General features: G+C 40.0%; 1 protein-coding gene across 4 annotated transcripts in view; it reads left to right on the plus strand.

Moving 5' to 3' along the window:
• The window catches only part of ARHGEF28 (Rho guanine nucleotide exchange factor 28), a 78,779-nt gene that overhangs the window by 31,242 nt on the left and 25,214 nt on the right, over window positions 1-22,323 (plus strand). For 3 of the 4 annotated variants that reach the window (XM_069881118.1, XM_069881119.1, XM_069881116.1), the window contains exons 6-23: window positions 1,684-1,723; window positions 2,278-2,401; window positions 3,784-3,916; window positions 4,290-4,345; window positions 5,840-5,891; window positions 6,445-6,592; window positions 6,694-6,812; window positions 7,686-7,826; window positions 8,297-8,547; window positions 9,478-9,600; window positions 9,985-10,102; window positions 10,979-11,233; window positions 12,190-12,266; window positions 12,817-12,995; window positions 13,683-13,777; window positions 14,616-14,798; window positions 20,318-20,449; window positions 21,159-21,238. In XM_069881118.1, coding sequence (XP_069737219.1) covers window positions 1,684-1,723; window positions 2,278-2,401; window positions 3,784-3,916; window positions 4,290-4,345; window positions 5,840-5,891; window positions 6,445-6,592; window positions 6,694-6,812; window positions 7,686-7,826; window positions 8,297-8,547; window positions 9,478-9,600; window positions 9,985-10,102; window positions 10,979-11,233; window positions 12,190-12,266; window positions 12,817-12,995; window positions 13,683-13,777; window positions 14,616-14,798; window positions 20,318-20,449; window positions 21,159-21,238 — 2,306 coding nt within the window. The remainder of the gene's footprint in view (window positions 1-1,683; window positions 1,724-2,277; window positions 2,402-3,783; window positions 3,917-4,289; window positions 4,346-5,839; window positions 5,892-6,444; window positions 6,593-6,693; window positions 6,813-7,685; window positions 7,827-8,296; window positions 8,548-9,477; window positions 9,601-9,984; window positions 10,103-10,978; window positions 11,234-12,189; window positions 12,267-12,816; window positions 12,996-13,682; window positions 13,778-14,615; window positions 14,799-20,317; window positions 20,450-21,158; window positions 21,239-22,323) is intronic. The other variant, XM_069881117.1, reaches the window with a different exon arrangement.

Raw genomic sequence — 22,323 nt, forward strand, 5'->3', positions numbered from 1 at the left:
TGCAGGTGTGGTGTGCTGCTGGGAGAGCGGGTGGTGGTCTGCTGAGTTTCCTACGGGTGTTTCCCTGCCAACAGCACCTCCTGCCTTGTCCCTTGCTTGCCAGGGTTTTGGAAAGATGGAGCACAGAACAGTGTTTGGCAATTGGCAGTGGTGATTACTGTGTGACTTGGGCACAACTGTGATATCTTTGAGCAGTCGTGTGTTGGTATGGGACTAGCCCAAGAGCTTGATCCAAGAAGCTAGGTCAGATAGTTCATCCTGGTCTCTGTGAGATGTAGTGAGATTGTGTCCATGTCTGTGCACTGAAGAACTGTCCCTTCCCCCCTACCCAGCTGCCAGGGCTTTGGACATTTCACTTAGGGCTTAACTATGCAGGAGGGAGGTGCAGCTGATCTTGTATGTTGCAATAAAAAGTAAGGCAAAGCAGACGAGTGCATGGTGGCAACAGGGTGGTTTTCTCATGCATAGGATGAGAAAAAATGTGGGAAATGGCAATTCATTTCTGATGGAAGCTTTTCAGTGTGCTGTGGTTTAAAACAACTACCTGCTTTTATTTGAGAAAGTATTGCCAGGCTGTAGTAGATGGTGTGCTCATGAACAGTGGTCGATCCCTCCTTCAGGGTCTTTCACTTTCTAAGTCAGTGTCTCTGCTCCACCCTTGTATTAAGTACCTTAGTGCCAGCTGCTGGCACTGTTTTGCGTGAGTCTGTCTTTATCTCCCATGGGTACATGGCCTTTGTTTCTTCTGAAAGCATCCAGAGGCACAGGTTGTACCTGGCAACTAACTGAAATGCCCTCTTGGACTTGCTGTGTCTGTGGTAAATATTCTAGCTCTCACTAAGCTGAAGTCTACGTTGGTCTGAAAACAAGCTGATTGAGCAAAGTGTCTTGAAGTTTCTATCCTACTTTAATGAATGCACAGTCTGATGATTTCACTTAGGCAGGTGTTTAAGTATCTTTCTGAACCATACCTGTGGTAGCTTTGCAAAATATTTCTGCAAAACAGAATGGCTTCTAATTTGGAAAAGTTTGTTAGAGTAGTGTCTGTAGGGTTTGTTTTATTATTACTCTGAAACAACCCAACTGAATTACTTACTTTTCAACAAGGTATCTAAATACAAAAATAAAAGATACGTCATTGAGTCTTCTCTGCTGCTTCCAGGACGTAAATTGTAACACATTACACATCCTGTGCAGTATATACACTAGTAATATTCCCCTTTAGGTAGACTGATTTTTTTGATACTATAGATAAAGCTGCATAAGACAGGTTTACGTTTTCTTTTTGGTTTTTTTTATCTTTGTTTTTGCAAATGTTAGAAGAATGTCATTAAGATATTTTACAACAAATTATGTAAAAAGCAGAACGAAGTGTGAATCATTCAAATCTGTTCAGAAGAATAAAAGTTTTTTTTATTCTTAAGAACAAGTTGTTTGCAGACACTGGCGTTCACTGACAGCCATCTCAGTTCTGGTAGATTCTGTCAACTAAACAAGGCTTAATAGGCAGTGGTCTTACTTAGGAAAAGCTGCTTCTAATGTATATATCTTTTTGTTTACCTGATTTTCAAATGACATTGCAAGCCCTTACTGACATGCTTATGTCCTGGTGGAGGTCGTGTGTTTCAAATAAACCTGACAACTTTGCAATCTGAGTGCCCCGTAACTGTTTATGTCTTGCAGAGCGAGCTTACAGCCTGCCTGAGCAGTCACGAGAGAAAAGGTATGAGTGCTTGTCACACCAGTGTTGTGAGATGCCAGAAGCAGGTCAATGCAAGAATGCCATCTAGGGAGCAAAGCGCGGGAAAGGCCTTGAAACCCTTTGTAGTGGGTTTTTTAGCAGTGATTTAGGGAAGTGCTGCCTACCCTGGGGGTCTCTAAGCCCATGTGTAAACGCTCTGCTGACCTCAGCCCAGCTCCCTCTGTGTTATCCCTAATGCTCACATCATGCAGAGGAGATTTGCTGTGCACCACTGTGGGACAGAGACAGTAGGCATATGCTCCTGCTACAGGAGCACCTATCCACTGTATGAGCATCCAAAACAAGGGAGATTTTGATAGCAGCCATGATCTAGGTAACACGTTGCACACTCAGAGCACTCCATGGGCTTGTGTTACTCCTTATTATAGAGATTGCAGTCCTTAATAACATCAGGTAAACTGACAATGAAACATGTAATTATAAATTTTAGATGAAACAAGCACCATAAAGGTTCTGCTCGGTTTTAAGGGACTGTTCTGACTGGAATGAATTTTTTTCACTGATCGCTGGTTTAGGTTTCAGGAGGAGGAATGGAATAAATATATTGCACCTTCAAAAAATGAGTCTGAAAAATGTAAAGTGAGTCGTACTTTCAGCTTTCTGATGAACAGAATGACCAGCACACGGAATAAGTGCAAGGTAATTTGGGATTTATGTCTATATTATCATATAAAATTTTGTCACTTCAATTAAATGAATTATAGATGAGAATCTATATTTTAAGTAAAGATAAAGGTTTTTTTATTACAAAACCATATAAGTAACAGGAAGAAACTTATATCTCTGTTTTTTAATTTTTGAAACATATGCGGGATACTGTGAAATGACCCTTGTATTAAAAACCAGCTTTCCTATTAAACAGTAGCCCTAACTGAACAATGTAAATTATTTCCTTTGCTATGCTTTTTGATATTATCAATAATCTCATTTCACAATTTAGCCAAAGTTTAAATGTATTAATTACCTTTAAGAAATAATTTTCTATGTTAAATGAAATTAAGAGATATGGACCTGTTCTTGCAGTTACTCTCAGTAAGTACACCAGTCTATAAATTCTACCTTGGCACGTAATCAGTTGGATTTGCCTCACTTGAAGTTAATGGGACTTTTTGAATGAGTAAATATTGCTTGGTGTTAAAGAGGTGAAGACTTGAGGCCTGCAGACTCAAATATACGTACTATGAAAGGTAGATTATAACATTTGTGGTTTAATTTTGACACATCTGAAATTCAGATTAATTGCATCAACTAGCAAATTAAGAGGTGAATTTGGCCTAGAAGATCTTTCTGGCTGGCCTTCTGGCAGTTTTGTAGGCTTTCTAGTGTGCTCTCCTGTGTCCCAGGATATCTGAACGGAAGTGGATGTGAAGATGGTTAGCTGACGCAGTATCTTCAGAAGTGACAGAACTGGCTGCGAACACGCATGCCCAATCCAGTAGTCATACCTTAGCCTGTGTCTTCAAGAATAACTGTCAAGGCAGCTCAGGGAAATGTATAATCACACCAATAAGAGTACTGTAAAAATGGGCATAATTTATTAAATTCTCCCTACACTCATTAAAAATAGGTTATTTCTAATATCTTTTAAAATCTAAATACAAGTTGTCTAAATTTACTTAACTGCAACTTTAACTGAACAGAGGCATGAGTTTGCATAGATGCATCATGGAGGTGTAGGCACTGATATTTATTTATATGTACAGTGATTTAATGAGAATTCTTAAATTTTATTTTCTGTCCCTTTGCATTTTGCACCTTTATAAATCTATTTCTGCCAGTTTTCCTTGATAAGGCTTCCTGGCTTAGCTGGCAATGAAAGCAATGCCTCCATCATTCTAGGACTTCAATGATGTTGGATGTAATAATACAGTACACTGTTCCAAGTCTTCCAGGGAATAAATGTTTTAGAATAATTTGCTCTTAAAAGGGTATGTTTAAGTGTTTTTAAAATTGGATCAATTTATCTTCTTTTCTAATGGCCCTTTTTAAACTTTTTTCCTGCCTCTGCTGTGGGGATGAAGACAAAAAATAGAGATACCAAAGATAAAGAAAAACTGAATAAGCACAGTTTTCTAAATGGGACTTTCTCAGGAGTTATCCCATGCATGGCCTGTGAAAAGGCCCTCCTAGGAAAGGAGTCGCTGCAGTGCTCCCGTAAGTAGTTACTGGCTTTTGTGCTTGACATTACACTGTTCTGAATGCTGGCTTGGGATCCTGGTTCAGTGATTTGCTTCAAGATGAAACCTTGCCTAGATTTGGATGTACCTTGTTTACATAAAAGCTGAGGTTGGCATGGCAGCAGGATGAAGGGCAGCAGGCGACAGCTTCAGAAGGGACCATGACTTTCTTCTAGCCCCAGCACATTAGACCAACTTCTTCCTAGCCAGAGGCTGTAACATCAAAGCATCCTAAGGGTCACTTTTGTAGGTGGACATGGAAGAGAGATAGAAGTGAAGCCTCGGAGTAACGATTTGCCTGGTCTGGGGACTGTTTGGTGCGAGGCTTTGAAATGTGCCTTCTCTTTCAGATTGCAACGTAATTGTGCATAAGAACTGCAAAGAGTGTGCTCCTGTGTGTGCCAAGGTAACTTCCTATACTGCACAGTTCTTACTAGAGCATATCTATTTTCCAGGAGGTCTAGAAATGTCATGATGGAAAAAAACAAGTACACACAGCCTGCCCAGACCCAGTGTCTTTGTGTAAAGGGCTGCAAGGGTGTAAAAGTCTCTAATGTGGACAGCAGAGCAAGCACTGTGCTTGAACAACTGATTTTAGAAGGAGGTAGAAAATGAGTATAAAGAGATATTTGTACTTTTGAAGAGTTGCAAGGTCAAGTTATAAAATGTTGTGCCTGGAGGGATACAGAAAAGGGTTGTGAAAAGTAAGACTCCTTGAAACCACAGATATCCCCTTTTGTAGGAAGAGTGATCACATATGTTTGGAATGATGGAAAGCAGAGATGGAAGGGACTTCAAGAGGCAACCTATTCCACCTTCTTACCCTCAGGCAGGCTGACGTCTAGGTAACAATTTGGACAGATGCTTGGCTAACTTGTTCTGGAAAATCTCTGGAGGAGGAGATTCCACAGCCTGCCTAGGCAGTCACTCCCTGTGTTCAGCTGCCATGGCAGACAGGGCAAAATCAGTGCTGGAGCTGGTGGCTGCTGTCTCCACTTAAACAGGAACACAGGCGTGGTGAGGTTCCCATGACAAAGAAACTGCTTCCAAAAATTGATATGTAAGGCTTCTCCTTCATGGAGACTTGCAGAAAAGCGTGCCATAGCAATACAGGATTTTATTTCTTTTTCATATAAGTGGAGTGTTTTTCTGCTGTAGCTGGGATTTGCATTGTGGTAGCTTGCAGGGAGAACATGTTTCAATACAGACACTTCAGGGTAAACAGGCCTTAAACTGGACAAAAATCAGTTATTTTGGTTACAGCTGTTGTGTCATAGCTTTGCATGAACTTCTGGGCAACTTCAGGGCATTAGGTTAGATGAACTGGTAGTTTTGATTACTGTGACTAGTGAGTTATTTGTCAAGAGGAGACAAGAGCTCCTACCACCCTGGACTTCTTTGAACGAGAAAATGTTCACTCACCCACCTCAAGTGAAATACATACCTAAGCACAGCAGGCTTTTGCCACAGGTTTTGAACGAGTCTTCTTTGGAAGGGGGATTTACTCTGCTACTGATATGCAAGCTTCCTCAGGTAATGCCCTGCCACAAGTGCTTCAAGCTTATTTGAATATAAAGCCCTGAACATGAACTCCTTTTCCTGCAGCCTTCACAGACAATATTCATACAGAGAATGTAGAATATTTTAATTCACTGACTTGGTTTCAAACAGTTTTGGGTTTGGTTTTTAGTACAAGTAATACCATTCAACTCTGAATGTTGTTGTCTACCAATAACTAATAAGCCTGGATTTATTGGTAGAAATTAGGACCATAATTTAGGACCACTTTCTTGGTGATGATTTGTGTGATGATATATGGCAGTGAGTTACTAACTTGATGTTTCAATGTGTTATCAGCTATGATTTCATTGCAATTTCGAAAAATTGTTATTCTTTTCAGAAATCCCAGGAGAGACACCATAATAGAAACAAACCGCAAGCTGGTGTAACAAGTAAGTTAGGAGGTGTAAGCCAAGGACTTCTAATTTGAGCCTTGGTTAAAAATTGCGGGACTTGGGAACATGAACTGTACTACATCATTTGTGTGTTTCTAATTCTCATTTCAATACCTGTAAAAAAGTGTGTGTGTTTCTAATACAAGTAGGGTTTTTCAAAATATATTGCTGTTGAATTAACTCCTCTTCTACTAAAAAAGTGTGAGTTTTGAGACATTTTGTTTTCAGTGAGAATGAAAACCAAAAGCAGTCAGTTCTGTCTTGTGCGTTTAAGTATGCAATTTACCATATGCACTCCTGTGTTCAGGTTGCAATACTACAGCATGTATGGCTTGGGATTGTTCTATTATCAGTAATATCCATGCTGGAGCTATTCCACTTTGCCTACATGCTTTTATGTTCCATGAGAGAGCGTCACAGTCTCGTAACATGGCAAGCAGACATTCTTGATACTCAGTACAGGTCTATATGAACACCAGATAGCATTTCACAGTACAGCTGTGCTGTTGTTGATGTACTCTACATTGTTTCACAAAATGTTGTGTTGCAGATTCCCTGCCTGGAGACGTTTCACAGACAATGCTCTCCCCAGTGCATCCTTCTTCCTCAATGCCAATTGGACTGTCTGCTGGAAAGAGGGAAGCCTCACAACAGTCCTACTTCTTGTCCAAAAGTGTCCCCAGTGCCAGTTTTGAAAGGTAGAGGGTAGCTGCTGAGGAACTATGCTGAAAATGTCCTTCAGCGTTTCTAGGAAAACTGAAAACATTAAATAAATGTGGCAATTTTCTCTCTTCTGTAGATCTACAGTATTTTCTGAACAAGACTCTGAGACTAGCACTTGGAGGTCTAAGTCACGATCTGAGGAGATGTTACAAGCATTAGGGACCTTTTCTTCAATGGATCATTTGATGATGGAAGGTGAGAAGTGTTGCATTTTAGAACCTTTATTGAAGAGTGCAAAATAGAAAAACTCCTTAGTTGATATAGAAAGCCATTTCATCTGCTAAAAGAGCACCTATTACAATTTTGTCTCTCATTGAGGTGATACAGTCAGACACATCAGTCTTTTCCTTTCTTCTTTGTAATTAACTCTTTGATAACTTTTAGAATACTTCTGTATATTGTTACCATTTTAAAGTAACAGGGATAAATATATTGGGCATCCTTTCAGAATCAGAACAGCAGTATACTTTCCTTCTGTGCTCATCTTCATCTCCGTTGACTGTATACATTGCAAAACATAAACCTACATCACTTGTATTTCCTCAGCAGATCCAAAGTCTTACCTCCCATTGGTTAACTGCCTTTCAAAAGTGCCTACGTATCCTTATGAAGTGAACAGAAATAGGCTTTTTCATAGCTAGGTATGAGACTGAATTTCAGAGTTGCAGGGTGTTCACTTGTAAAGTATAGTGCAGATATATCTGACTGGATACCTGCAAAATGGCCAGTGCCCCTCCTAACACCAGAGCTACTTTTGAAAAAATTGGATTTTATTTTTAAATTTTAAAAAGTTTCTTCAAGCAAAGAAGTATTTAATCTCAGAAAAGTAGGGTGTGTTTTTTATTTTTTTTTATTCTCCTCCCCCTTTGTCACACTTGCATTTCAACGTTTTGGTAATGATATTGACATCTGGCAAGATTCTCTGTTGAAAGCTACTACCACTGTTTGCAGAAGTCTTATCTAAAGTTCATCCCTGTGATGTGTTCCCCTCACTAAATGAATAAAGCAAAGAGACTTCCCTTTCTACTCATATGCCTGGTGTTAATAAAATAACACATTTTGTCATAGATGATGTGGATTTGCCTCAGTGGACTGATCTCCGTACAGATGCACAAGAGTTTGAAGCAGAGTCCTGGAGTCTTGTTGTAGACCCGTTATTCTGTAGCAAGCAAGAAAAGGATGTCATCAAGAGGCAGGATGTAATTTTCGGTCAGTATTTCAAGTTTTCATGTACGTTTAAAAACAATCTGGCATAGAGAATAGAGAGGCAACCTGTGTTTTATGTTCAAAAGAGTGAGTGCTTCAACTCAGAATGGTAATAAGGTTTGAGAACATTTTTTTTTTCACAAATTACTGTTTCCTAGAGCTAAGGAGGTGGATAATATTAACTACCAGAGACATGTCTACCCTGTTTACAGAGTGGTTGAGGTTGGAAGGGACCTCATCCAGTCCCCAGCTTAAGCAGTTCCAACCCCAGCTTGTTCAGTGGGATATAGTTGAGAGAACTGTGCCAGAGCCATATAAAGTATGTCTTCCTATTGACATCAACTATTAGGCTTGAGGCTCACAGGGAAAGAATGGTTATGACTTTATATTTGAATGTCGCTAAAGTCTATCTTAGAAGGTGTGTGAAATGTTCAAATGATTACTATACTATGCCGTTTTCTTTCTTAATGCAGAGCTGATGCAAACAGAAGTGCATCACATCCATACCCTGTTCATTATGTCTGAAATATTCAGGAAAGGGATGAAGGAAGAACTGCAGCTTGACCACAGCACAGTGGACAGAATATTCCCCTGCTTAGATGAGTTACTAGACATGCACAGGCAATTCTTCTGCAGAATGAAGGAGAGACGGCAGGAATCATGTGAGGTGGGGAGTGAACGTAATTTTGTCATCAGCAGAATTGGAGACATCCTTGTGCAGCAGGTAGAGGGATCAGCTCTTAATCCCTTATCTATTCAAGGTTCCCAAATTAACCAATTTATTGACTCTAAAGCTTTTGCAGGCCAGAAGAGGGCTATGATTGCCTCATAAAACTCCAAGACCATCCCTTCCAGATTATTGCAGGGTGAAAGAGCAATGAAAGAAAATAATTACTGTTACGTAACTGTGGTGAACTTGGGTTGACCACCTACCTATGTGATACAAATGATGAAGAAAGTGATGAATTTTGTCCTATTCACAACAGAAGGGTGCTTTCATTGTAGTATGGACTGCAAAAGAATGGAAGCAATGGTTTTCACTTTTTTAATAGCTGTGCAGAGATGTGGGGAAATGACTGATGGTGGAAAAGAAACTACCTGTTCGTTTCTTATAGATGTCTGGCATGGTGCATCTTGAGTTGTTCTTCATTAGAAAAATGGGTGGTCACAGCACATTTATGGTGGCTTTTGAACAGCTAATTAACTGCTTGCTGGTCACAATACAGTTCCTTGTGATCAGGAGAGTGTGGCTTTTCACCTTTGGTCAGTCAGTTTTCACTCCACTGAAATAAAGAAGATGAACTGTTACCTTGTCTTGAAGTGGTGTGGAGATCAGACAAATGCAAATAAGCCTCAATGCGGTTATGTTTGCAAAATGAAGGAAAGGATGTTACACAAATTGTTCTACCTGTTACTGGCAAGGCTGTGGTGTGGGGGGTCGCCTGTGCTCTCTTCACCCTACATTCCTCTTCTTGCTCTTAAACACAGCTAGTCCATTTTAATTCTATAGTGACAGGCACTGCTAGTGAAATTCAAAGTACTTGAGAAACAAGTAGCATAATAGTTCCATGCTTGTACAAAATACATTAATTAGAGGCATATAGTTTCCTGTTAGGTGCAACTTTGAGCACAATTCACTTATTAAATTCTTCAGTTTTCAGAGGAAAATGCGACTAAAATGAAGAAAATATATGGGGATTTTTGCAGCCATCAAAAAGAAGCTGTTAATCTCTTCAAAGAGCTGCAACAAAACAAGAAGTTCCAGAATTTTATTAAAGTAAGTATGCATGGAAACGTGATCATTATTGAGAAAATGGTTAGGAAGAAGATACATAGCTGTACTTAGATTTAGGACTGAAATTGTATTCGGTAACTCACTTTTAATAGCTAATAAAAATAGCAGAGTGTTTTTTTCTCCTTAATCAGTGATCTGAGAAATTACATTTTTCTTTCAAATTTTAGAAAGCTTTGGCATCCAGCGTGTGTTACATATATGTTCCTGTTACAGTACACTTCATCCCTTAAGGCAGCAACTGTTCTTTGGGGGTGGTTCAAATATTTTGGTTTAGCTTACTCTAATGAATATGGTTATATTTCTTATTGGTCCATTGGTGGCTTAATATGCATTTACTACTTAACGTATACATTTGTGTCTGTGCAGCTGAGAAATAGTAACCTATTGGCGCGACGCCGAGGAATCCCTGAGTGCATTTTGCTTGTTACCCAGCGAATCACCAAATACCCTGTTCTGGTTGAAAGGATATTGCAATACACAAAAGGTGAATAAAAGCTGAAGTGTTGCTTCATGTCTGGATTCCTAGGGCATTTGTAAAGTGAGGATTATGCACGGCTACAGCATAACAAAAGGTGAAATTCACTGCTCTGTAGAGAACCAGGGAAATGTAAATATCTGCTGTTCAGGCAAATGTCACCTAAACAGGGTGTATGGTGTATGTAGTCTTTGTCAAGGCTGGGCTGCAAAGATTTCCAGTATTGCAGCCTGGTGAGCCATAGGAGCCCAGGAAAGCATACTTGTTTTAGGAAAAGATCATGACTAGGGGATGTAAACTAATTCAGGCAAGCGTCTGCACCTTCTTTGAGATTAGTTCCTGTGGAGTGTCCTGTAAATAGGACAAGGCAAACATTTAGTAAATTACTGTCCAGTTTTGCAAACAAAGCGTGAATGAACTCTGGAGTTTCCTAGAGCATCTTAGAAATACCAATAGCTTATAGATATTGCTCCCCAAATAAGCAAATAATGGGCATTGTAGAAAGCTGTATATCAAAATGCAAATCCTCTGTGCTTGCAATCCTGTTTTAAGGGTGATTTTAATTTAGCCAGAAGAGAAATATTCTGTATGATTTACTCAGCCAGTAAATTGTTTTAAAGGCTAACAGCTCATAATTATGGCAGAAACTATTCAATATGTTGTGACTAATGAATAAGTCTGAGGTAGATGTCATCTTTTAACAGGCAAGTCAAACTAACATAGATACCTCTAATTTTTCTAGAAAATGGATTGCTGGGCTCTACTTAAAATGACATATTTATCAATTTCAGCTTAGCATCATGTTGATTGTTCTGTGAGAGTAAAGAATGATATCTTTTCTTAAATATGCTGACTATGATCATGTTTATGTTTTGTTTCATACAGAAGGAACAGAGGAACATGAAGACCTGTGTGAAGCCCTTCCTTTGATTAAGGACATGATTGCAGCAGTAGATTTGAAAGTGAATGAATATGAGAAAAAGCAAAAGCTACTGGAAATTCTCAGTAGAACTGAAAATAAAACATATACAAAGCTGAAAAATGGCCATGTTTTTAGGAAGCAAGACTTGATGAAGAAAGAGAGAATACTTCTTCATGAAGGTTTAGTGTACTGGAAGACAGCAACTGGTCGTTTCAAAGGTATTCCATCCTAGCAGGAAAAATCCTTTACCTCTATATTTGCAGATAACATGTGAAGATTATTTGGTTCAAGAATGAAAATACTTTATTATGCTATATTGTGAACACAAATTTCTGAGGTAACGGCATTGAGAATATGCAACTAATTGCTAGAAGTGTAGTCCCAGAAGCTGCCGTGGTTTGCGGGTAATCACCTGTGTGTCTGGGTAAGAAGAAAGTTCACATACAAAGCCATCAATTGCATTCTTTCCTCCATTTCCCTTCCTTTAGTTCATTGGTTTGTAGTTTAATCCTGTAACACAGGGTCTTGACTTGTACATTTATGTTGTTCACAGTAATGGCCATTGAAAATAATGCATGAAAAATCACACAGTCTTCTTCACCGAAGCATCCACAGGCAAGAAGAAAACCTGAAGCCACATTTGGCTGAAGCCAAATTTTCACATGCAAGCTTAGATTGGATTTCTGGTGTTAATCATGTGTAGGGGTTGGGTTTTCTGGAACTAACTGGTATTTGCTGTTCAACTTTATAAAGCTATCTGTTCATCATTATTCCAGAAATACTTTTCCCTGAGTAATATAATACTGTGCTGTAAGAATATGTTACAGCACAGGCAAAACAAAATTTATGTCTTTGCCAGATTGTCTGTGAATGGCCTGGGGAAGCTGTGCTGACATTGGAGCAAGGGTTTCTTCTTTCTCTGGGCCACTGCTCAAGCACAATGCTACAGGAGAGTGGATAGCAGAAAATGTGATCTTTGCTGGGAAATAAAAAGTAATGGCTTGCCATTGCTTCAGGCAGCCCATAGGCTATCCCAGATATTTCCTGTTTAGGTTACTGTAGGATTCTGTGACATATTTATTGATCAAGGCTTCTCTCTTTTTAAAGATAAAAGGAGAGTAACTATAATTGTAATAATTTTAATTAGAAAACATTTTCCTTTTCTTATTTTAAGACACTTTAGCTCTGCTTTTAACTGATGTACTACTGTTCTTACAAGAAAAAGATCAAAAATACATCTTTGCAGCTGTTGTAAGTATATAAGTTTATTTTCACACTTCAATAAGTTTTTTAGGAAGAAGGATGAAAATAACAGAATTATTTTTTTAGTACTATGCTTCATCTGATTATGAAGGTGGGAAGTAGAGTGGGACCTTGCTGTTACCTAAAATAAATTTTAACTTCTGGTTCTGTAAAACAAAACAGAAGGATAATTTTAACTGCAAATATAGTAGTAAACACACATAAAATATATGGAAGGTCATGGAGGGAAGTTCCCGATGTGTGTATGTATAAGCATTATATGAATACTGTGTCTCAATATCATTAAGCCTCTTGTATTTACTTTTTAGCACATACCCAGTGCTTTACTTGTTCATAAATACTACGATGCATTTTAAAAAATAGTTTTAAAAGATGTCTGAATACTCAGAACTTGCAGGCTCTTACACCTGGTGAGAACATATGTAGTTTGACTATACAAAGGCTATAATTAGTCCAATTTATTAAAAAATTGTGGCTTTCTAAAAGTGTGATGATTTGTAAGTTTATAACTTACATGTGCTGTGACTGTTTCCTCCAGGACCAGAAGCCCTCTGTTATCTCCCTTCAGAGGCTCATAGTAAGAGAAGTAGCCAACGAAGAAAGGGGCATGTTTCTGATTAGTGCTTCATCTGCGGGGCCTGAGATGTATGAGGTTCATACCAACTCCAAAGAGGAACGTAACAACTGGATGAGGCATATTCAAGATGCAGTAGAAAGGTAGAGGAAAAGGCTCTGGGTTTTCATCCTGGTGGTTCAAATCTGATGGGAAGTCTGTTGGATATTTGTGGCAGTTTGCTCTCTCTTCTGCATTGCACTAGATCCAGTCTGTGAGGCTAAGTTTTCTTCTGAGCTCAGGATTCACAGACCCCCTAAGGTCACCATGACTTCTGCCAAACTTCCTGTGTTACTTCTGGTTTCTAGCTGAACCAGCAGACCCTTCCTGCTCCCCATTAGATGTTCTTATCAGCCATTGTACACTTCCCTCACCTTGCTTTTGGCACTGAATACTTTCCAGAGTCCTGCAGGTGTTGCAGGTGTCCATACAACCATTTTGGGGAAAACCTTACTCATGCCTGTTATACTGGTGTCAGCTTCTTAAGAATGGTAGGGAAAGCATTGCTCCTCGTGAGACCCAAGCTTAATGCTTAGCACAGCAAGCCTGCGTGAGGGCCAGCCACCCATTTGCTGCATGATGCAGCCTTACCAGAATTAAAAAGAGTTACGTCAGTCTGGTTTGTTCCAGGTATTGCTTTTTAAAGAAGGAGACAAATGGCATTCTTCTTGATTACAGCAAAAGTTGGTGTTGATGTTGTGTTCTGTTTATTATGAACACGACTCTGTACTAAAGATGAATATATGACATACAGGTTTTGCTTTATCCGCCTTTGTCTTTCATCTTTAAAGTTGTCCAGAGGAAGAAGAAGAAGGAAAAATGAGTGAATCTGATGAGGACAAACGCATTGCTGAAGCCAAAGCATCCAGAATTCAGAAATGTCAAGGTGTGTGGTACCTTTTCTGCTGCTCTGAGAGCTTCTGCACCCTGAAAATTCAAGACAAATAATGTGCTCAAGTGGGCTGATGGGTTCAGAATCTCTTGATAGGCAGGGTCACAGTGGAGAAAGCTGGGGTGGTCTGATTGTATAATGTGCATTTATTAAAAAAAAATCATTTTTTTCCAAACACTTTCTATTTTTGCTGTGTCACTGTGAGTACAAAAGAAGAATAAAACTGGATGCTTTCAGAATAAATACTGAATTTCCCTGATTAACATAAAGTCTAGATAGTTCCCTGTTTGTAATTGGGTGGCTTTGTGCCTGTTTATGGCATTTCATCCTTTGCTGCTATTATTTTTACCTGAGAATGTAGCTGATGGGGATAAATTTTGCTTCTTTTGTTCCTCTGCACCTAAATTCTACATCTTTGTACTGCTGTGAGGAAAGAAATTCCAGCAATGTCCTTTCTGTAGACAGCCAGAGTGCATCCTTCACTGAGAACTGGTATTCTTGTTGTTAAGGCACTGAATCAGTGCATCTTCTGTCTTCCTGAGCCAAGTGCTTTTCCAGCATTGATGACTGAGTGCAACAGGAGGTAGCTGAATGCCCCAGAACAGAGCTGAGGCTACCTAATCTGGATAGGTGACTCAACTTGCCCTCTGACAGGGTCTGTGATCGCTTTCATTAGGAGGGACTATGGGATGAGCTTGGTTCCTGGGCACTTAAAAAAGGTCTAGCTCAAATTAGCATCATCAATATGGTGTAAGGATTAGAAAGGTGAATGGAGAATGTGGTTTGCCTGGAGGATAAAAATGTTAACACAGTGTTCAATTTTGGTTCACAGAATCACTGAGCAACCAGGATCAGCAGATCTGTAATTATTTGGAAGAGAAGTTGCATATTTATGCAGAACTGGGAAATATGATTGGGTTGGAGGATGTTCATGTAGAACCTCGCCTCCTTATCAAACCTGATTCTGGAGAAACTCCGCAGGCTGCTTCATTGGTGGCAGCAGCACTCAGAGAAGGTGAGTTTTCATGGGAAGAGTGGACTGGTGGCCCTTTGGCTGTTCACATGGACAGATGTTTCAAGGTAACGAAGTACAGCCATGTTGCGTTCTGCTGTGATTCTGTCAAGTCTTAGGAAGTGGCGGTCTCAAAACTTGACTAGGGACATTGAAGAGAAGTCTATCAAGTTTTTATGCATGTCAGATGCATGAGATGGTACCTGCCAAATTGTAAGATAAGGGATATGTTTAGTGCATAACATCGTACATAAGCAGCCTAGGACATGGTGTTAGGTTGCACCACCTGAGGATTGTTTCCTTAGCTGTCCTTTTTGCAGTACAGTCCTGTGAAGCAGATCGCAGGATGCAGTATGATATTGCATCTAGTGCCTGACCTTCACCTCCCCTGACTGATTTGATGACAGATCAGAATCATGTAGGGTCATACACAGATCACAATGCAGATGGTCTTGGCAGATCTGCTAAGTAACACCTGCCAGAATTGCTGTATGAACTCTGTTTTTTTTTCACTATACTGTATAACAGAGATGGTAGCCTTGTGCTATGTACAGTGCTGTCCTCTGAAGGAAGGAAAGGAACAGTATTTGTGGATACCTTGCCTAGTTTAGCTAAAATTCTGCTATATTCAGTTGAAAAGTGTCCTTTAAAATTGAGCCATATCCAGCGTGAGATGTATGCTCTTTGAGAAGTACTGCAAGGTTTTTCTGTCACCTAGATTGAGAGCTGTGGGCTGACAACCACATTTTGAACAATAAAGCAGTGAAAGCTGGTTTCCATCAATCATCATTATGAAGTTGGAGAGCATTTTATTGATAGAATTGGTAAAACTTAGAGAATCTAACTCAGTGATGCAATAGGAAGTGTCACTTAGGTTAAAATGCCAGTCGATACTTACATATCTCATTCTGCCCAATTTTAATTTTCGCTTTCTCTCATGCTAATGTTGATGTTTATGATGTCTTGAACTTCAGGACTATTCAGCACACTGTAAGGAATTTCCTATTGCTTACACCGAAGGCCATTTATGACAATAATTTTCCAGAATAGACATACGAAGTCCGTGAGCTAATAACAGATTGTATAGGAGTAAAGCATTGCTCACAGTAAGGAAGCGTAGAATTAGGGAGTGCTTAAGCAAAATGGATATACAGAAATCCATGAGATGCTGGGATAAATCCAAGGCTGCTTAGCGATCTTGCCGGTGGCATTGTGAGGCTGCTTTTTATCATCTTTGAAAGGTCACAGTGATCAGGAGAGGTTCCTGATGACTTGAAGAAGACAAGCGTTGCACCTCTCTTCAATGAGTGTATATGGAACTACAAATCAGTTAGCCTCACCACCATCTCTGAGGTGGTGATAAAGCAAATTTTCTGGAAGTAATTTCCAAGAACGTGAAAGACAAGGTGGCAGGGATTGGTCAAGGATAAATTATGTCTGACCAACCTGATGAGAAGAGAGCAGCCTGTGTTGCTTACCTTGCAAGCAACAGGATCTTCAACACTGTATGCGTTGGCTGTAGTATCCTTACAGCTGAGTTGGTTACATGTGGGCTACATAACTGGGTGGAAAATTGGTGTGACTGCTGGATTATTATCAGTGAGACTATATCCAACTGGCAATGTGTTATTAGGGCATTCCCATTTGGATGGATCCTGAGACCAATATTGTTCAGCATAGTTATTAATGAAGTTAACCAAGGGATTGAGTACACTTTTAGCAAATTCATTGCTGTCACCAAATGAGGTGAGGTGATCGATACGCTGGAGAGACCTCTGTAGATTGAGAAAATGGGCTAAGAGAAACTCCTAGATGTTCAACAAGGTAGTGAGTAGTCCACTTGATAGTCCACTTCACAAACGTGTGCCTTCCCAGTTCTTCCATGCTGAAATACGAGTCAATGTGGGGAGAGGGGTGAAAGGAGATATGATTTTCCATGGTAGGGTACAGTTTTTGGATTTCCTACTCTTACCACATATTCAGTCTCTTCTGGCCAACACTTTGTGGAAAGAAGCCAGTTTCGAACCCATCTTGCCCATCCTGTGCTTTCACGTTCTTTGCTGTTGCAGTAGGCTTGGCCATATCTTGGGTCTGTGTGTTCAACCGGGCTGAAACCGTGATCTTGTTTAGACAGGGATTTCAAAACTCAAAAGAGGATTGTGGTTTAAAATGTAAAAGTGTGTTGGGCTTCCAGCATGCATTTGCTAAAGCGCAGAGCTGTGTTTTCTGACGTGATATGACTTTGGCTCGAGTCAGGGTTTTTTTGTTGTTGACCCCTGTGGGAGCCTAGTCAGGTCTGTCATGGGCGGCTCACATGGGGTCACCAGCACAGGCTGCTCTGTGTTTGGATGCATAGTTGCTGCCAGAATGAGACTGAGGAAATACATGTGAAAGAACGGGATCTATTTTAAAAGACATGGAGGAAAAGAGTGAGTACTTGAAAACATGTCCATCAGTGGTTGGATCGTGTTTTGACCCCATGGTGTATTATTTTTCCACCATTTTTTGTTTTCTTGTTTGATCCTTAGATTGGAATTATTTTGGTCAGGGACTTTGGTCAAGACTCATGGTGGGGTTGAGTTTGCGCAAGCAACTGCTTGTGATCACTCAAAGTGTCTGAGCTTCTGCATTTCGCACTAGAATGCTTGCATACATTTGTGTAGTGTCCACAACAGTAGAGCCCTGATGTCACACAGGACATGAGAATAATAAGACATCTGAATTATATATTGTAAATAAAGTCAAGTGAAAAAGGTAACTTTTTTTTTTTTTCAAATAACAATTGAATGCGAGAATGGACTTTAATTTTCTACTAATATGCCTTATGCAGAAGTTTTCTGGCCTTTGTGTGTGAGCAGCTCATTCCCAAGCTTCTTAATTCCTCTATATGATTTTATGCACCAGCAGAAATTATGTTGCCATTGACGGTGAAACACTGAATGGTATTTTTAATGACAGACCAGTAAGAATGTTAATACATGTTTTGGCACTGGTTAATGCTTCAAAAGATTTTTTTATTGTCCCTCCTTTTCCCCCCATCTTTCTGATAAAGGCATCCAGGCTATTTTTATTTCTATGCAGCAGTTCCAGAATGAGACCATGTCCCATTCTCCACATTTATTGCCTACTTTACTTTATGGGAGACTGAAAACTTTTCTCCACCTTACCTGCTGGTGCACTAGACACAGCTTTAGGATCGCTGGTGTCAAGTTAAAGAGAGTAGAGGCAATATGATGCAAAGTGCTAATTTACTATAAACTTACTCTCTGGTTCAGATGTTTAAAAACATTGGTAGAAAAATTCTGCACCTGCAGCCAGATCAGATACTGTCTCTTCTCCTGCTGGGCATGTACAGTGAGCATAAAAAGCACAAAGGCGGCATCAGCTCTGCACCATGCGCTCTCACTAATTCAACACAAATGAGATTGTGTGCTGAGGTCTGGTGTGAGTTGGGTTTATGTTGTTATATGTGGTAAAGTGTAAATGGCTTTGCTGCCAGCTGTACGCTTGAATCTCTTGAACGAGAGATTAGTGTTGCCAGCCTGTGCTGCAGAAGAATCAAGTGGATGCTTTCATTCTGTTCATCTTTATGATTTGTAGAATCGTTGTGGGGTTGAGTTTGTGTGTGTACCCACTTGTGATCACTCGAAGCGTCCGAGTTTCTGCATTTAGCACTAGAATGTGTTTCTGCAGTGGCTGGATGTTCAAGTTACATTGTATCTGTGTGCCTTTTGATCTTCTCTTCTGAGTTAATCCCTTAGGTACCCTCCTTGTTCCTTTGCCCTGCTGTCACCCTCTGTACCAGTACAACAATGCAGCGTGAAAGCTTTATGTGACAGCTGTGCTGCAGCGTTATGCTTTTTTGGCCGCCTCCTTGCTGCACACTCTGCTGTTTGTTTGTGGCCTAAAATTGTGTCAGGCTTCCCTTGCAACCTTGGTGACCAGTAAGCTCCTGCTGTGTTTGTGCCTGACATCTTTTCGGGTTTGGTGCTTTGCAGCAGGGATGAAAGCAATGCGAGTAAGAGCCCACAGAGGCTAAGGAAAAAGCAAAGGCCTGGCTGAGAGGTTGCAGCAGTAGAAACAGGGGTGAGGAGGGTGATGTTTTGTGGTAAGATAGGACATAAGGGTCTGGGAAGCATCTGGGAATATTTCATGTGCACTGGATGAAATGTATCTGTATGTCTAATACCTGTTAATGGCTTTCTTCATTTTTAGAGGAACAGCCACAGCATTTTTCTTTCAAATATCCTAACATTGAAGCTGCAAACCATTGTGGGTGAGAAGTTCTCTAGATATCTGCTTGTATTCTCCCCAGGCCTGTCCCTCTTCAGGGCAAATTTCTTGGTGATATTTTGAAATAGTTGTTTTACCCTAAACAAAGGCTGGAACACCTTCAGGAGGCATAGCAATAAGAACATGCTTGCTTGAACACCCCAAGGATATTAAAAATTCTCCAAAGCTGTTGTAACTAGCCTGAGGAAGAACTAGGCGATAAATGAATTTGGGAAAAAGGGGGAGAATCTCCCCAACTCCCATCCTCCCCATGGATTGGGTGCAATTACTGACAAATTCCAGGAGATGGTGCCCATCACACCAGTGCTGTATGCAAGTACCACAGTCGTCTTATTGCCAGTGACAGTGTCGTATCATAAACCAATACTGCAGAGTACAACAAAATTATAATCCTGATCTGTCTCCCAGAGGCAATAAGCAGCACCACAAGGAATACATAGAGCATATAGGGATTTACATAACACAGCCATGTGAGCAACACAACAATGTTGTGACCAGCAACTGTTAAATGAATGTGATGAATGCTTATAATAAATTAGTTTTAACACACTCTGGTCAGATCTGTCATTATCCCAACCCTTTGTGCCCCATGTTGAAAGCCAAAAAGAGTTATCATGGTTTAGTCTCAGCCAGCAAAAAATCATGTGGAGCTGAGCTGGTAAAAAAGAACCATGTCTGCTTACTTATCCACCCCACAGAGTGAGAAGGAGAATCAGAAAGAAAAGGTATGGCTTGTGGGTTGGGATAAAAATAGTTTAACATAGCAGCAAAGGAAGGGAAAAGACAACGTTAATAACAGTAAAAGAACATCTGAATTCAGTGGTACAGATTGCAAAACTCCCTGCCTGGGAACTGACAACTTCATTTGCTCCCTATCCAGAATCCCATGCCATTCTTTGCAGCCATGCACTCGAAATCATGCTGTGAGAACCATCCATGAAACCAGGCCATGGTTACTGCTCCCCTGCCATGCCACAAACTGAGTTGCCATCTACCTGTCCCACCCTGTGATCCTGGTTAGCTACCTCCCGTATATACATGGAGTACGACTTCATGGTATGGAATACCCCTTTGGCCAGTTTGGGTCAGCTGCCCTGGCTGTGTCCCTTCCCAGCTTCTTGTGAACATTAACTCTCCCTGCTGAAACCAGGAAATTAAACCTTTCCTAGCGTGACCCAGGACAGAGCTATTTAAACGGCCTGTGTAACTCTGCATGTTTTCCTTCCTAGTTGAAAGTCTCCACGTTGCTGTAACAACATCACAAGTGGATGAAACAGACAGGTCACCAGAGGAGACTATTGAGGCATTAAGTGTGAAGCACGGTCTTAGTACCAATGAAATCTTGGAATCTTTTCCTGTTGGTGAGTAAAATATGAAGCTTTTAGACATTCGGAGTGCTAAAATAGTTGAATAATTGATATTGGATTAGGTTTTTTGGAAAGTTTTCTCAGCCTGTAGCAAAATCAATAAAAAGTAATGTTAGAAAAATTGTCTTTGAGCAAATGCTCAGATAGTGTAAATTGTCACATAACTTCATTGAAATAAGTGAAAGGTTTGCAGCCACTGCAACTTTTCCATAGCACATACCTGCATTAAGCAATATTGAGTCAGATTTGCTGTCTCCATACACTTCCTCGTCATTGTTGCTCAGCTCCATAGCAAATCTGTATTGCAGTATAGGCAATTCCTCAAGTCAGACAGATTTTGTAAGAAGACCTGAAAACCAGGACTGACATTCCAATAATTTCAGCTGTGAGAGGACAGCATGGATTTCTTGCAACAAAATTGCAAGTAATGTCCTGTAAAAACCATTGCCTCAGAACATTTATAGTGATACGGTTATATTTAAAAACTTTAATAAATGTAACACTTCTAATACTGGATCATCCCAGCTGTGCCATCCAGACTTCCAAATTTGTTTTTCCCATAGAATCCATTATGGAACTGCAAATTATGTAAGGCTATTTTCAGCATCTTGTGAGTAGCTGTGAAAATGTATGCCTTTTGTTTCTGTAGTCAAAATATGCTATGGTATCTTTCTTTTGCATTTTATTTGGACTTTACTTGTAGATGGAGAAATAAAAGAAGAATCATCTGAAATTGCTCCCAGTGTGGAAAAGGAAATGGCTGGTGCCAATACAGAGGATAAGGTATTGTGAATGGTTTTGCCTCCTGTGTTGCGCATAGCACTCTGGGTACTGGAATGTAAATGCTGTCCAAATTTTTATTGAGATATCTAATGACATGCCAAAACACAAAGCATGTGTTAGGTGCATTTCTAGATAATTCAATTTAATAGAGGTCACTGTAATTAGTAATGATTTTTTAAAAAAGCAATCATAAACACCAAACACAGAACAATTTTCCTGCCAGGCTTACAGACTGGTGGGTTGTAATAGCAGCCACAATGTTTTCATACCACTTGTATAGGCCACTTAAGAGCCTGATTCTTTGCTGTAGCCATTGAATGTATCCCCCTCTATGTAGGTGACAATAGCATTCCCTCTACTCCCTTCTCCTGTTCACAGGCTGATGAAAGTCTCCTGCAATGACCAGAGACCTCAGATAATGCAGGGAAGGTTTATGCATTATAAGAACTTTGTCCTGAGAACAAGCATGTAAAATACGATGGGTTATCTTACACCAGCTTCCTTCGGAATTTTTGATTGAAGCAAAATGGACCAATTAGAGAATAGAAGAGAAACTGCTCATTTTTAAAAGTCATATAACTCATAAGCAAATATGGAGAGAGCAGAATCAAAACTCAGTTCTGGGCAGATTGGGAATGGCAAGTATCTTGTAGCAGCAGAGTGTTAGTGTAAGAGCAGTATGACTTACTGTGTGGAAATAAACTGAACTGTAATTAGTTAGGTGGAGGAGCAGGACCAAAAAAGGATTAAAGGGGAGAAAGAAGAATAGAAGATACATGACTTGAAGTGGAAAGCAAAGTTTGTTAGCAAAGGAGATACATAGTGTTACCATACTGTCTGTCTGTCCTTCATCAGACCTGAAAGAGGGCATGTGTTCCTGAAACCTTGGGGATTTTTTGTAGCTATTTCTGGAGGACTTTTGCTAATACGCTAATCTCCGTATAACCTTGCCTTATGTTCCGCTGTAAGTCATCTTATCAGACTGCTGTGTTAGAAGGGAGTAGGAAGAAGAGTGTGTGTGGTAAAAAAACAAACAAAAAAAAGTTATGACAACAAAGGTCCAAGTGAAGAAGCCCAGAAGCTAC

This window comes from Phaenicophaeus curvirostris, chromosome Z (assembly GCF_032191515.1).
Source record: "Phaenicophaeus curvirostris isolate KB17595 chromosome Z, BPBGC_Pcur_1.0, whole genome shotgun sequence".
NCBI lineage: Eukaryota > Metazoa > Chordata > Aves > Cuculiformes > Cuculidae > Phaenicophaeus > Phaenicophaeus curvirostris.